At 21.7% G+C, this 16,486-nt stretch overlaps 3 protein-coding genes across 7 annotated transcripts; 2 read left to right on the forward strand and 1 right to left on the reverse strand.

Annotated features, from left to right (window-relative positions):
• Positions 1-73: 73 nt before the first annotated feature.
• Positions 74-3,124, reverse strand: Edem1 (ER degradation-enhancing alpha-mannosidase-like protein 2). Its single transcript, XM_012483397.3, has one exon. It carries the CDS (start codon positions 2,256-2,258, stop codon positions 192-194), a length of 2,067 nt encoding a protein of 688 aa, XP_012338851.2. The 5' UTR covers positions 2,259-3,124; the 3' UTR covers positions 74-191.
• Positions 3,048-9,400, forward strand: phtf (putative homeodomain transcription factor). 2 transcript variants are annotated; one of them, XM_003691504.4, is made up of 16 exons: positions 3,048-3,482; positions 3,564-3,703; positions 3,844-4,055; positions 4,178-4,364; positions 4,476-4,612; positions 4,684-4,786; positions 4,870-5,085; positions 5,377-5,441; positions 6,161-6,330; positions 6,694-6,830; positions 6,927-7,236; positions 7,386-7,614; positions 7,735-7,830; positions 7,905-8,048; positions 8,145-8,240; positions 8,312-9,400. In XM_003691504.4, exons 1-16 carry the CDS (start codon positions 3,457-3,459, stop codon positions 8,459-8,461), a joined length of 2,418 nt encoding a protein of 805 aa, XP_003691552.1. In that variant the 5' UTR covers positions 3,048-3,456; the 3' UTR covers positions 8,462-9,400. The 2 variants fall into 2 exon arrangements, with proteins under 2 accessions (XP_003691552.1, XP_031770891.1); XM_031915031.2 differs by having other exon boundaries at positions 3,171-3,482; positions 4,266-4,364.
• Positions 9,401-10,787: 1,387 nt separating this feature from the next.
• On the forward strand, positions 10,788-15,273 carry pasha (microprocessor complex subunit partner of drosha). Of its 4 annotated transcripts, XM_086917095.1 has the most exons (7): positions 10,788-11,239; positions 12,182-12,597; positions 12,884-12,967; positions 13,130-13,514; positions 13,624-13,901; positions 14,055-14,491; positions 14,734-15,273. In XM_086917095.1, the coding sequence occupies exons 2-7, from the start codon at positions 12,198-12,200 to the stop codon at positions 15,064-15,066; spliced, it is 1,917 nt and encodes a 638-aa protein (XP_086773221.1). In that variant the 5' UTR covers positions 10,788-11,239; positions 12,182-12,197; the 3' UTR covers positions 15,067-15,273. The 4 variants fall into 4 exon arrangements, with proteins under 4 accessions (XP_086773221.1, XP_031770887.2, XP_086773225.1 ...); XM_031915027.2 differs by lacking the exon at positions 10,788-11,239 and having other exon boundaries at positions 11,679-12,597; XM_086917099.1 differs by lacking the exon at positions 10,788-11,239 and having other exon boundaries at positions 12,404-12,597; positions 12,832-12,967.
• Positions 15,274-16,486: the final 1,213 nt, after the last annotated feature.

Raw genomic sequence — 16,486 nt, forward strand, 5'->3', positions numbered from 1 at the left:
TAATTACATTACTATTATTAATTACAATGACAATTATTATTAAAATATTCTTAAAATAAACAAAAAAAAGATATAAGAATTATATATATTTATTTATAATTATATCAAAATTTATGTGTGTTATATATATATATATATATATATATATATATATATACATATATACATATATAATATTATTTAAAATAATATTAAAAAAATTCTCCTATAATCGATATTCGCTGTAGGAATGACTGAGATTGACAAGACAGAAGATGATAATTTAATTTTGCAGTATTATTTGTCGGATATAAATTTTTTTTTCTAATATTTTCAAGTAATAATTGAGGTTCAAATCTTAATTTTATATTATTTTGTTTAATAAATGATTCATTATTGTTTATCATAGCAGGGGTAGAATAATGTTCATCAGAAGTACTATAAGTTTCATAAGTGTCAATATTTTCACTATCATCAGCTTTATAAATTCCTGAAGGAGGTGCAGCAACTTGTACTTTTAAAGATTCTTCTTCTGGATTATTTATGTTTATTTTATCTTCTTCTATTGTTATAGTTTCATCTACTTTACCATTTATAGCTGATAAAGGATTAATTGAATTCTCATCAATGTTATTTTCTATATCATTTGTAAAAGTATGCCTCATTTCAGATAGTTTTACAATTTCAATTGATTCTTCATTATTTTCATTTTTAATATTTTTCAAATGTATTATATTATGTTCTGTATTATCTTTTTCTTTTTGATCATTTACAGGAATAAATTTCCATAATGTTGCTTTCTGATCTGAAAATAAATTCTGGCTTCTATGACAACAATACAGTGCTCCAGGATCAATAGGATGTGCTTCAGTATTAAAAATATATCCTCCTGCATCAATAATACATTGACCCCATTGTGTTTCAATAATTTCTCCTTTTTGACCAGAATTATGAATAAAATTATCAGGATCAAAAAGAAGATAAAGATATTTTGTTGTCTCTGCCAAGAAAAAGGATTCCATTCTATCAGCTTTTCGATGATCTCTAACATCATTAATAGTTGCATAACCACATGTAGTTTTAGCACTATGTTGCAAACTTCTTAATATATCTACTCCTACTTGTATCAAATAAGGATCTCCTGTTGCTCTATATAAATACATAACTGATTCTATAAGTTCTGGTCTTAATGGATATCCTTCTCTGTTAGTACCTGCTTCAGCTTGTGGTATATTATAAAATTCTGGTGTGAATCCAAATTGTTTCCAAACACGATGGTAATTATGTAATGATTTCATAGCATCTCCAATTTCACCAAACAAACTTAATACTCCAGGCCAATATGCATCCAAAGATTGAAATACTGGTAAAGTCACTTGACCTTTTGTCATAGAAACCCATAAATGCCAATCTTCTCGGCGAATATATTTTTCAATAGCCGCTTTATGCTCATGAAATATTGTTCCCAATAGTGGTTCTTGAAATAATAATGTACCTTTTGCTAAATATTCAAAGTAAGAATCAACTCCTGCACCAATTCCAGAATCTTGAGCTGTCCAATGACCTGTTAATACATCTACATGGTTACCTACTAATCCAATATTTGATTTATAATAATGTAATGCTTTAATAGCATTCATAGCTACTTCTTCATATAGTGGATCCCCAGTTAATCTGGATAACGTTCCAAATTCTAATAAAAATGTACCTATTCCAGCAGTACAAGTGATACTTGTTTCACCTTCAGGTACTCCATATTTCAAATTAACAGTACCATATGGCATACCTGTTGGAGTATCAAAAGCTGCAATTAAACGTTTTGCCATGTCTTCAGCAAGACGTAATAGTGGACCATTACAAGGCCATCCTGGTTCCAAGTGAATGCCTGCTTTATGTGACAAAAGATGAGCACTAAGTAATCCTCCAACTACTCTTATATTAGTTTCAAATACAGATACATTAATATTAGCTTCAAAATTTGCTCTTGCACTTATAATTTCTGCTACACGTCGAAATTCAGAAAAATTGCCCATTACGGCAAGAGTATCCAAAGCATCGATAAGGGTTAATGAAAAACTACCCCATGTATCGAATCCATCGCAACTTAATGATCGCAATTCATCGTAAGGATAAGCATATGTCAAATAACTTGAATAAGCATGATCAAACATAGATCGTACTTCTTCTCTTAGAATAATTAAATCTTTCTTTTCGTATTCATGTAGTCCATTTACCCAAAATAAAAGGCCAAAATATAACCACATATCAAAAAGAAACATTTTGATTATTTAATCATTTCAGATTTTATTAATTATAATGTAAATGCATGTAAAATAAAATAATAATATGACATTACTTGATAATGACATTAAAAATTCTTATAAACCGGTGATTATTCCGGTATAATATACGATTTATTTCTATCTATTGTACTTTGACATTATTTGGAACATGCTCACTTTACAATATTGAATCATATGTTTTTAATTTCATTAATAAATATGTAATTTATTTCTTATTTATAAAATGAAAGAGATAATATTTTAAATATTTACTATAATTATACATATTAAAATAGTTAAATATATATTCATAATTCATAAATTCATAAAAATAAAAATTCATAAATTATTTTATTTTTAATATAATTTTCATTCACATTTTTTTAACATAATATATCAAAATGAATTAAATTAAATATTTAGTAAAGAATTCGAATTTTTTATATACGATTCAATTTTTATTATATTTTTATAACAATATAAGTTTTCGCTAAAATTATTAAAAAATTGTAGTAACAAAATAAATATATTAAACTAATAATTTGAAAATACTAATATTTAATTTGCTTGTTTTAATTCCTTTTAATTTTTAAAAAAATATAATATAAATCATGAATTTAAATATTTAATACTTAAAGAAAAGTCAAAATTATTTTAATGAAAATATAAATTATTTAAATTAACAACCAATGAAAATTATTGTTTTTTGCATATTATTCTGGATTGGTAATAACATGTATTCCGCAATGTTGTAACATAGTTACTATTCATGAGTCAATTATAATAGCAAACACATTTACTATAAAAAGTATCACACACATAGAAATATTCTTATAACTTCATATAAAAGTATTTTACATACAATAATCATTCATAGATTAAACTTAATTTTATTTGATTGGCACAATTATTGCTAGGAACCTTCTGAACATTTTGTTTCTAGGCAATGGCGTAAAATTATTAAATGTATTGTAAATGTTCGTATTTTATGTTTATCATTTGTTGAAATATCCAAATTAAAAATATTTTTTGTAATAAATAACAATTATTATATATTATGGGAGCAATATTTTTTTTAAATTTACTAATAGAAGTATACGGAAAATCATCTTCCGTTTGCACAAATATTGTCAATTATTGGTTAAGATTAAAAATTAACAGTCATTCTGTACAATTACGATAGCGATCAACAAAAATGAAACTGAATGAGCTCGTTTATTGGTAAGATATTTTTATTCTATTTATCAAATTTCAATCAAAACTATGTAATTGTTCATATATTGTATGATTCTAATGTTTCAGGTATCAAAAAAAAATTGGTACCTATGATAAGCAACAATGGGAAAAAACTGTGGAACAACATATTCTTGGAGGATTTACACATGTACCAATGAGAACTGCAAAATTAAAAACAGAACTTATTGATGTAGATCTCGTACGAGGTAATAAATTAAATAAAAAATTATAATTAAGATTTCATTATATTAAATTATTTTATGATAAAATTATTCTTAATATATCTAATTAATATTCTAATTTATAATTATTTAATATTATATTTAAATAATATTAATATATACAGGTTCTTCTTTCCCAAAAGCTAAACCAAAACATGGATTGTCAACAGTGGCTTGCTTAGCACTTCAGCGTTTATTATTTCTTCCTTTATATAGGAAATGGTGGATACAACAGACTAGTTTAAAAATCTTTACTTTATTTTTATTATTATATAGTTTGCAATTAATCAATATGTGTATATATTTTTGTCAAATGGTGAAGGACAATGAAAGTGATGTACGAATTACTTAATTAGTATTAGTTATACATATATATATTTCTGTATGTGTATATATATATATATAAAATCACAAAAACCAAAATGATATATATATATATATATATATATATATTTATAGATTATATCAACATCAGAAGTATTAATACCTCTTATTATGATGTTGACCTTATGCATTGTTCATTCTCATATTGTATCAACTCATTCAGGACCAATGATAGGTGATGGACAAAGTAAACAAAAAATAGTAAGACGTTTACGACATACTAGATGTCGAATAGGTAAATCAAGGACAAGACAAAACTTACGTGAGTTTTTATTAAAATTTCATAATCATCCTGTGAATTTATATTATATATTATTTATATATATATATTTTGTATGTATTATCTACTTTATATACTTTATATACTTTATAGGTTTACATGAGGATTCTAAATCATCTCAAGATACAGCATCTGAAAAAGCTAGTACAGTAAGTGATGAAGTATTAACATCTGTACGATTTGCTAAAAAAGTTGTAATTGAAAATTCTTTGACTGTCAACCGATCACAGGTAATTATAATTCATTAAAATCTAAAATATATAAAAGTAAAAAATTTATATATAATAATTTATTTTTATAGGAATTTGTGACTGTTCAAACATTTTGTGATAATGACCCAATAAATGTGACTGTAAACAATCCTTTATCTATGAATGAGGCTTCAACTAGTCATACTCAATCAAGTTAATACAGTACTAAAACTTTCTGTTTCGCTATTAATCATATATTTTTGTTTAAATCTATAATATATTTTTTCATATCATAGATGAAGTTCCAGATCAAAGTATGAAACATGTACATCAAGATGATGATGGATTTGAAAGTTTAAATGGAAATGTATCTAGTGATAATGATAAAAGTACTACACAAACAACAGTAGAGAAGCTTAAACAGAAAAGGGATTTACTTAAAAATAACGAAGAACGCATTCTTTGGTTAGAAGATTCTACAAGTCAACAAGTTTTGCAACCAAAATTTTCAGGTTTGATTTGCAACAAATTTAATTTAAATATTTTTTATAATTATCTTAATATGTAATATACAATACAAAATGCTATATAATTACTTGAAATAATGTTTTTTTATATTGTAAACATATTCATTCATTAGATCTTTTTTTATAACAATTTATTTCAATTTATTTTCTTTTTATTTACCTTACTTACTCGTTAGATATTTATTATATGTTTTGAACTGCTAACACGCTTTAATCTTTGTTGGAAAGGTAAAATGGCCTATTAGCTAAAATGATTGTCTTCCACTTTCCACGCAGCATCTGAATTGTTAAAAGCACGAGACAATTCTTCAAATAGCGAACCAGAAACTTCTAATAAGATGGTAAATATTTTAGTTTCTAATATTTCCATAATTTATTTTTCTTATTTTCTTATTATTAATATTATTATTAATTTACAAGTAATGTAAATTTGATTTTTTAAATAATATAATATTAAAAAAAATTCGTTCAATTTTTTTTATAATATTAATTATAATTTATATTTACAATACTAATTAAAATTAATTTACAACTATTTTATATTTTTATTATAATTTTAATTTTATAATTTTATATTTAAATTTATATTTTTTTATATTATATACATAAAAATATATCAATAAATGTACAAATAATTTTATAAAATTATAATTTTATAATTTTAATAATTAATGTATGTCTTCTTTAATTTTTTTCTAATATATTAATTATTTTTAAATAATATATATATATAATATATTATTAATATTATTTATTTTATTTTTTTAATTTATAATATATTATTAATATTATATAAATTATATTATATATAAATTTATATTATTATTATATAAATTATGTTTACAATTTTCAAAGTCGGATTCAATGAAAATAATGTTTGATTTCTTATTATAAATTAAATATATTACAAAATATTATAAAATATTTAATTAATATTTTAGAATATTTATTCATCTTAATATATTTCATTATATTAAATGAATATGTTTTATATATAAATCTATTTTATTTTTGTAATAAAATATAAATATATTAAAATTTGTTGAGTTATTATTTAAAGGATAAAGATCACTGTCTAATGGGAATAGGATCAAGAGAAGGACACCAACAATGTGAAAGTGAAGAAGAAGGAGAATGTGAAGAAACAGTTACAAATCATTTAACAGAAGCTACAACATCTGCAACAGAATGGATGGGAGTGACTACAAATAGTGATGAATGTAGTTACAGGTGAATACTTAAATATTGTTATGAAATTAATATATTATATATATTTAAATTAATTATTATATATATTAAATCTTATATAATTAATCTTATTAATTGATGGATTAATTGAAATTATACTTAATAAAAAAATTATTCTATATATAATAAATAAAAATATATTTATATTAATATAAAATAGTCATTATATATATATATATTTTTGTTTAGTAAAAAAAAAAAGAAATCAAAACAGATAAGATAATGAATATTAATTTTTGTTCATATAATATAATATAAAAATATGTAAATATATATATGTATGTTATTATATCAATTAATATAATTTAATAATAAAATTCGCTTCAAAATTGAAATTTTTTACAGTTCAGAACTTGAAGAATCTGATCTACATAGTGAAACTAATAAAAATTATGGAGAATTTGTTGAACATCCTTTTTCTTGGGAATTTGAATTACCACCTTCAATGATGCTTAGTTCTAACTGTGCTTCATATGATCGTGGTAAGATATTAAATTATAATATAGATATAAAATTTAAAATTAATTAACAATGAATATAATCTATTATTTAATAAAAAAGAATTCTGTATATTTTAGTCTCATGTACTATATGGACACGACGTGATATAAAAAAGGCTGAACTATCGGTGCTGGATATCAGTTCGGCTATTATTGCTAGGGTAGAATCAATGCCTGAAAGTATGAATTACTTTTATGGAGGCCTAATGCTTAGTGTGGTATTATCTTTAATACCATCTATCAAACGATTGAGTGATCATGTTGGGATGGACAATAGTAGCAATGTAACTAGTTCCTTAATACCAAATGACTTAACTTATGTCAATTTGGAAACATATAGCGATATTTTATCTAAAGTTATAGATTTGGCATTTGGAACAACTCTTTGGTAAATATACATATATATTTATATAATTGTATAATCAATAAATTGAACATAACAAAAACTATTTTATATGTAATAAAATATATTATTATTAAAAAAAATATTAAAATAAATATTTATGGAAAGAAAATAATAATTATCGTTAATTTCAGGGAACGTACTGTAGTACTTATATCAGCCTTTGAAAGACTTATATTATCCTCTTTATTATTCTTTTTATTAGCAGTTGCAGAACGTACTTACAAACAAAGACTCTTGTATGCAAAATTATTTTCACACTTGACATCATCAAGACGTGCCAGAAAATCTGATTTACCGCATTTTCGATTAAATAAAGTACGCAATATAAAATTATGGTTAAGCGTTAGGTCTTATTTAAAGGTAAAATAAAAAAAAGAATTTTATTTTTATATTTTTAGTATATCTTTAATATTGAAATTTATATTTTTTGTAAATAATAATTCATTGTAATATAATATAATATAATGTAATATATTATAGAGAAGAGGACCGCAACGTTCTGTGGATGTAATAATATCAGCAGTATTTATTGTTACCTTATTGTTGTTATCATTTGTAAGCTTGGAACTAATTAAGGTAAAAAAAAAAAGAATAAAAAAATGTTGAAATGAAATTATTATAAGTATAATATTAATATTTATGAATTGTAGGATCTTGAAAGTTTGCATTCCCGATATAATGTTGAAGCACTGTTTTGGAGTTTTTCTCTTGGAATATTTATATTACGTTTCATGACATTGGGTACAAAAATTAATAAAAAATATAGAAATCTTTCTGTTTTGATTACTGAACAGGTAATTTTTTTTTAATAAAATGAATTTTCTTTTATGTCATATATGGATTATTCATATTCTTTATTTTAAGTCAAAATATTGTTTGATTTTTTTTAGATTAATTTATATTTGCAAATAGAACAAAAACCACATAAAAAAGAAGAACTTATGGTAGCAAATAATGTGCTCAAATTAGCAGCAGATTTGATAAAGGTAATATAAAAATTTATTATTGAATTTATGAAATAAAATGATTAAATCAAATAATCAGTATATATTTTCAGGAACTTGAATGTCCATTTAAAATATCAGGTTTATCAGCTAATCCTTATTTATATACAATTACAAAAGTAGTATTATTATCTGCTCTTTCAGGAGTGCTTTCAGAATTGCTTGGATTTAAGCTTAAGTTACACAAGATAAAAATCAAATAAAAAGAGGGATATTAAATTATAAGAGGGATATTAAATATTAAATATTCATTTCCATATAACTACCTCACAATATTAAATAATTAACAAAAATAACAATTTTGTTATTAAACATTAAGCTATTCTGTAGTTGTATTTTGAACGAATGTTCAAAAGATATAGTTTCATTTTTTAATTTCTCAATTTACGAATATATATATTACATATTATTGTTATTTCATGCAATTAATAGAAATTTTATGTTCTATTTAGCAAATTAAATTATTATAATAATTTCATGTAGAAAGTTTTGCTCATAATTATTCTAGATAAATTATATTATAATAGATCACTAAATATTAGATCAATAGTAAATATTTGTTTGTCTTAAAATAATTTTTATCTTATGCATATAAAAATTTATAATGCTAATAACAAAATTTAAATATGATTGTTTTGTCAATAATATTTAATGAACAATGTAGATATTAAATATTTATTGATGCTTTGTATATATAGGATATTTAAATATCATATGAACTGTAAATATTTCTACAAACAACATTTTAAGTGCTATATATAAAATATAAAATGAAAGAATTTACAGCCACATATAAACACATATATACTTTTGAAAAGTTATGAATATTACTACTTAAATATAAATTATATGGCTAATTGAATTAAAATAATAAAATATTTTTATCTGGTTTTTAAAAAAAATAAAATTACATGCAATAATAGTGATTTTTGTTTTTGATGTGCTTAAAAGATTGAAAAATAAATATTAAAAAAAATAATACCTGTAAAAAAATATATGTAATTATATATCTTTTCTTCATAGAATAATTTTAAATGTATTCATATATATTAAATAAAAAAAAAATTATAAGATCTGTAATTATTTATAAATAATTTTAAAAATGTAATAAAATTAAAATTATATATATTTAGAAATTTAAATTTTAGTTTAATTCAATTTTTGAATTATATATTTATTTTATACTTGTATATTACTTATATTATTCAGAACAATAATTTTTAATACGTAATTTGCAAATCTCTGGAATGTTAATAGTTAGAGGTTCACAAATAATTCAAGCTAAAATTAAATTTAATTATAAAAAATATCAATTATAAATAATAATAAAAATTACAATAATTATAAAAAATCATGAAATTTCAATTAATTTTTAATCAAAATTAATTTTCTTATTCATGTATACGAAAATATATGAAAATATTTTTTGATTTCATAAAGAAAAATATAGTTTGAAAATTAAAGATTTGAAAAATATATAATACAATGCAATGCAAAAAATTTATAAAAAGATATTTAGTATTTTGTGAAATTAATTATTATTAGTTAATAATTAGTTAATATGAAAAATTAAATATGAAAAATATCAAAATATGATCAAATAATACTATATTAAATATAGAATAAATTTATCATTCAATTTTTTATATATTATATATTATCATATATTATCATATTTTTATTACTTAATTCGAATAAAATCATAATCTTTTAACTATAAATTTTGCACACTTTATATAAACAAGAAAATAAATAATAAAAGAAAAAGAAAAATAAGATAAGAATTGGTTATGAATATATCTTTTAAATACTAAAAACAAAATAAGATACGAACTGAAGATCAATACCAAAATCTAGATATAGACTAGATAAAATTATATAGATAAAGATATTTTTATAATAGATATAGACATTTTTATATCTTGTTTATATCATTTTAAATTAAATTGTTTATATTATTTTAAATGCAAATTTTTTTCAAAAATACTCAAAAGATGGCACTAACGATCTATTTCTATTTCTTTACTTTTATTTTATTTATTTTATTTTTGTGTTTCATCTAAAGCATTTTAAAAATGATACTGATTCCACAATTTTTAAGTTTATCTTTTTTTTATTATTTATATTTTCTTTTTATTTATATTCATTCTTATTGCATAATCATAAATGAAGTAATGCAATGTGTTAATGACTTAATGATGAATTTAATATTTTAAATTTAAATCATGATTGCATTTTAATTTTTAATATAAGAAAAATAAATATTATATTCTTAACTTTATAATGTATCTCTATCTAAATATTAAACAATATTAAATAAATAAATATTAAAAAATATTCTATAACAAAATATTTGTTTTATTTCATTTATAATTTTAATGAAATTTAGATTCAACATCTTTTTTTTCAATGTTATATCACATACAAGCTTATTCTGAATTAGCAATGTTAAAAATAATATTAAAATGATAAAAAGGCATAAGATAAAAAATGCATTGAGTATTAAATCTATTGCTGTACCTTGTCTATGGTATATATGTACTCACCAATAAGATTGTATAGTCACCATTATCATTCTTATATCACATGCGATATTATCGATTCAGAATAAGAAGAGACATCAGCGCTATTGAGAAGAAAGAAATTATTAAATATAACGAGAGCACAGATTAGGCATGTAATGTAAGATAGTGTTAAAGCATATAAAAGTTTCTATTCCATTGTGTTATTTCGTGAAATGCAATTAAAATTATAAATAAAATGAATATAATTTTATTTTAATTTTAAATAATTAAGTGCTTATGATATTATGTGTTCCAAATAAGACTTATAAAAATTTTTTTCTAAAATTACAAATATTAAGAAATTTTCAGTAAATGAGAATATTTGAAATAATCTCTATCTCTAATTCTACATATTAAAGTGAACTACAGTGTTTATAATTTTCAAAAATATATATATTGAGATATACATAAATAAAGGTATTTTCACAGAGCTACATGAAATTAATGATGATGTATCATAATATTTACTTATATGATTTATTAAACACGAAAATCATCTGTTTTTGTTTTTTTAAATTTTTTTATATAAAAAATAAATTCAGATATTTTTAAAATATTATGCTTTTTATGCATTATTATATTATAATAAAAGAATTCATTTAATAATTTCTTATTTATGATTTAAAACAAGTTTTTTTTTAAATTATATATTCATTTAATTTATATGAATTATGAAATCAAAAATTCCATAATAAAATTTATATAATTAGAACTTTATATGTTTTTTAACATATCTTTGTAATAATATATTATATTTTTATAAATATTTTATATATATATTTTTTAAATTATTATATATTATTAATATAAATAAAAAAATAAAAATTCTATATAATTTGTTTAGCTTATTATGAGAAGAATATTTCACATATTACTTTAATAAATTTAATTTTTTACCATTAGTGCATAATTCGGACTAGTAACAGGTTCAATTTTTCAATGTTGTTCCTGTCTAGTTTCGGAGGCAACCACCTGTGTCAACTACATTCTACAATATTCTAACAATACAATGTATTATTTGTGCAATATGTACTCATGGATATATAATAGGCCCCAAACTGCTAACACTAATGCAAATGTCCAATTTTCGTTGCCATTTTTAAAGTGGTTTCAAATTGATTGGACTTTGGCCTCATTGGTGAAAGTGGTGTGGCCATACAACGTGCTTAATATTATTTAATCCATGGGTTATTATATACAGAGATTGTGTTTAATATTTTAAATAATAAATTTTGCTGCACACAAAGAATGATTGATAATTTGCTTATTATTATACAAATAAGCTAAATATCTAGTCAAGATTATTATAATTAAAATTTTATGTACTACAGATAATTAGATCTTACAGTATTTTAGCAGATTCTTTGTACATATAATGGAGATTAATAAAGAAGTTCCTGAAGAGATTCCTGAATCAACTATGGCTCAAACTGAAAACATAAACGAAACAGTTTTGGATAATCAACAAAGCATATTGGAAATAAATACTGATAATCAAAGTAGAATGTCAGATAAAAGTAATTGTAGTGATATAATGGAAGAAGAAACTATATCTACTGATGATATAAATATATACAATGGTTCTACCACTGAAGATTGTATTATGGAATCTAATCCAGACAGTATTACAGCTACAGATGATTTAAGACAATTTGATGTTTTGGATGATTTAGAACGCCATCCAGATCAAAACTGCTGTGATATGGATTCTGATACTAATGAAAGTATGGATTCTGATGTACCTGATGAAGAAATTGAAGCCATGCTTGAAGAAGGTAAACTTTAATATTTCAGACCAATCAATTATGGAAATAAATATTTTTATTATTTTCTGAGGTAAAGTATAAAAGATATTAAATAGATTATAGTAAATACAATATATAATAGAAATTTATAAAAATAGATTTAAATTACAAAAGTTTGATAATTACACATATCTGAGATAAAATTATAAAGAGGAAAAAAAAAAAAAAGATTATTTGTTATTTATTTTTGTACTTCTTATATAGATCATGCAGCTGCAGAGTATTTTTTTAGTTAAGTATTATGTGCTACTATTAGGTTTACCAGAAGAATTTAAAGGCAAAAGAAAAGACAAGAAGGATAGTGTACCATATGAAGAAAAAGTAAAACTTGTCTTAGATGGTAAGTAGTTTTGCAGATTAAGTATTTTAATAAATATTTAATATAAAAAAATTATAATTTTGTATAAAAATTATAATAACACTATCACTTTTAATGTTGTTATTTATAAGAGAAAAAATTTATATAATATATAATTTATAATAATATTATTTTTTTTTACAGAAATTGGACATAATCACTTTGACGTACTTCCAGAAGGTTGGGTACAGGTGACACATAATAGTGGAATGCCTTTGTATTTACATAAGCAAAGTAGAGTTTGTACTCTTGCAAAACCATACTTTCTTGGACCTGGCAGTGTGAGAAAACATGAAGTACCTGTTAGTGCAATACCTTGTCTTCAATATAAAAGAGCTCTTCATGAAGAAGAAGAAGAAAGAAAAAAACAAAAAGAACGTGATCCAAATGCAGAAGTTTGTAGCCTTCCAAGTGCAAAAATCGAAACAATTCAAGAAAATCGAGCAGCACATTCATTGGATAGTGAACAACTAAGGAATTATTGTCAATCATTATTTCGATTTAAAGCTATTAAAGTAATGAGATTTCAGTAAGTATATGCTAAATAATATTTAATAAGTATTAATATAATATATAATATAATTAACATATATATAACATTTAATATACTTTAATAAAAAATTTTAATTATTATCTAGATCATGGTCAGCAAGAAGGAAATTTACAAAAAATAAAAAACATCGTAAACAACTTGAACGACCTACTTTACCTGATGGAACAAAATTAATAACATTTCCAGTTAGTAGTTCTGGTCTAGCAGGAAGTAGTAGTGGTAATGCTGGAGATGATAATACTGGACAAAGACCACCAAAACATTGGATAATGAATCCCTCTGGCAAAAGTTATGTTTGTATACTTCATGAATATGTGCAACATGCACTTAAAAAACAACCTACTTATAAATTTAAAGAATTAGGTGAGTTAAACAAAAATAATTTTTTAATTAGTATATTAAATGCATACATACATATATTTATTTATTTTCTAATTTATTTAAAATGTCTTGTTTGATAAAAAAAAAGAAATTAATAAGAAAACGTAATCTATATTATTAAATAATTAATTTCAGAAAATGCAGCAACTCCATACTCTGCAGTTGTTTGTATAAATGATATGGAATATGGAAGTGGTTTTGGTAGTAGCAAAAAACAGGCAAAAGCTAATGCTGCTCGAAAAACTCTTGAAATTTTAATTCCTCAAATGAGAGATAAAATTTCTGGTGACAACGGCGGAGATACAGTTTCTGGTAATAATAATCGAATGATTAAAGCATCTAGAGCAAATTCTGATGCAGATTTATCATTTTTTGATGAAATATCAATTACTGATCCACGAGTCGCAGAATTTTGCGCTAAAACAACTGAACCATCACCACATGCTATTTTAATTACTTGTCTTCAACGAAATTATGGCCTAGGTGATATGCATATTAATTATTCTGTAAATACATTAAAACATCAACGGAATGAATTTACAATGCGTGTTGGCAAACATGAAGCTACTGTTGTAAGTAAATTTAATTATAATTTTTAAATTTATAGCTTTTATGATCAATTTATATTTTTATCTATTTTCTTAAAAAAAAAAAAAAAAGAGTAAAATTATTGGTATATTTTCATTTTATTTCTCTTTCATATAATAATTATGTAATCGTATAATAATTATAATAATTATAATTATATATAATTATAATAATTATAAATAATATAAATATAATATATTTTTCTATATGTTTGTTCTGATTTCAGGTATGTCGTAATAAAAAAGATGGTAAGCAACGAGCAGCACAAGCTATTTTGCAACTTATGCATCCTCACATTCAATCTTGGGGTTCTTTATTAAGACTTTATGGATCTCGAAGTGTAAAATCCTTTAAAGAAAAAAAACAACTAGAACAAGAAATCACATTGTTGCAAGGTAAAGCTGCAGTTAATCAGCCAAATCATGCTATTTTAAGTAAACTTAGACAAGAAATGAGGAAATTAGCAGAACAAAGACAAGCTATACAACCTATTGGTAAATTTGTACCACCAGATTTGCCAACTGGATCTGCAGCTAATTTGAACAACGTAGATTTATAACATACTAGTCAACTCCGTATTTTATAAATATTAATTTATTTTGTAAGTTTTGTAACAAACAAGACATCTTTAATTTGTTCTATTTTATGTTCTAAAAAATAAGCGCAAAGTATTTTATATATGTTGTATTATAATATGATAATAATGTAGGCTTTTAAATGGTGCTAAATCTTATATCATTACATTTTTTTAATACTTTGACACACATTTTAATACATTTTTATTTTTTATGTATCCTGAAATCAATTTTTATTATTAATTATTTATCGAATTGTTTAAAAAGAACTAGAAATCATTTTTAAAATTTGTTTTTTGAGAATAGTTCTTCCTAATATGCGAAATATCAGAATACTACCTCAATCATATTAGTTCTTTTTATAAACTATTAAATATACTTGAAAATATTGATTTTTTAAATCTTAATTATTTTTAAAAGGGAATTTAATATTATATACAAATTAGTATCTAAATATGTTATTTCATATGAAATTATGAAAAACAACAATTCTTAGAACATAACTATTTATTTTTAAAGAACTGATTACAATAAAGTATATTTCAGTTCTATAGATGTTAAGGCATCAAACTTGCATGTTAATAACAATTATAGTGTATTGAAAAGTATTACAATTGTCCTAATAATTTTATTAATAGAATTATTCATAGAATATAAATAAATTGTCAAATAATGCATAAAACATTTGTATCTTCTTTGGCACTTATATATTATTTTTTTTTATATTATTTACTATTATTTATTTCTGTATTTTATGATATTTTATTAATTCTTTAACAATACAAGAAAAAATTAATACAGATATTATTAAAATCTATTTTAACATTTAAATTCTTATAATTACAATGTATATATATTTTGAAATTTTTTGAAAAGAATTTTTTCTTTATTTACTATGATATTTCAGTAGAAAATACAAATATTAACCTTCATTATTTATGTAGCATAAATCATAGATTTCATTTATATTTAATTGTGTAATTGTAAATGAAACTTTTGTTTAATTACAATATAGTATGTTACATGTATAAATATTTTTCTACATAAAAATCATACATTATTATTATTATAACAATAAGTATATTTAATATAATATTCTAATATTCTATTTAAAATTTTACATGTCTATATGAAATTTTATTTGGTTTAGTTTCTTTTATATTATGAAGATTATTATTTTGAATTAATATACTTTACAAAAAATTTATTGATTGACAAATTGTAATAAAATGTATTCTAGACAAAATTCATATTTTTTATCAATTGTTTCAAAAAATTGTTAAATAAATGCAAGATAAATACATTTATGTAGTAGGCACATGTAATAGGACTAGAATTATACAATGATTTTAATAAATTATATTTAAACAGAACATATATTTTGTTATAAAATAAATATATATT

Source organism: Apis florea, unplaced genomic scaffold, assembly GCF_048593485.1.
Source record: "Apis florea isolate Af1SG1 unplaced genomic scaffold, ASM4859348v1 contig_2201_pilon, whole genome shotgun sequence".
In the NCBI taxonomy this organism is placed as follows: Eukaryota; Metazoa; Arthropoda; class Insecta; order Hymenoptera; family Apidae; genus Apis; species Apis florea.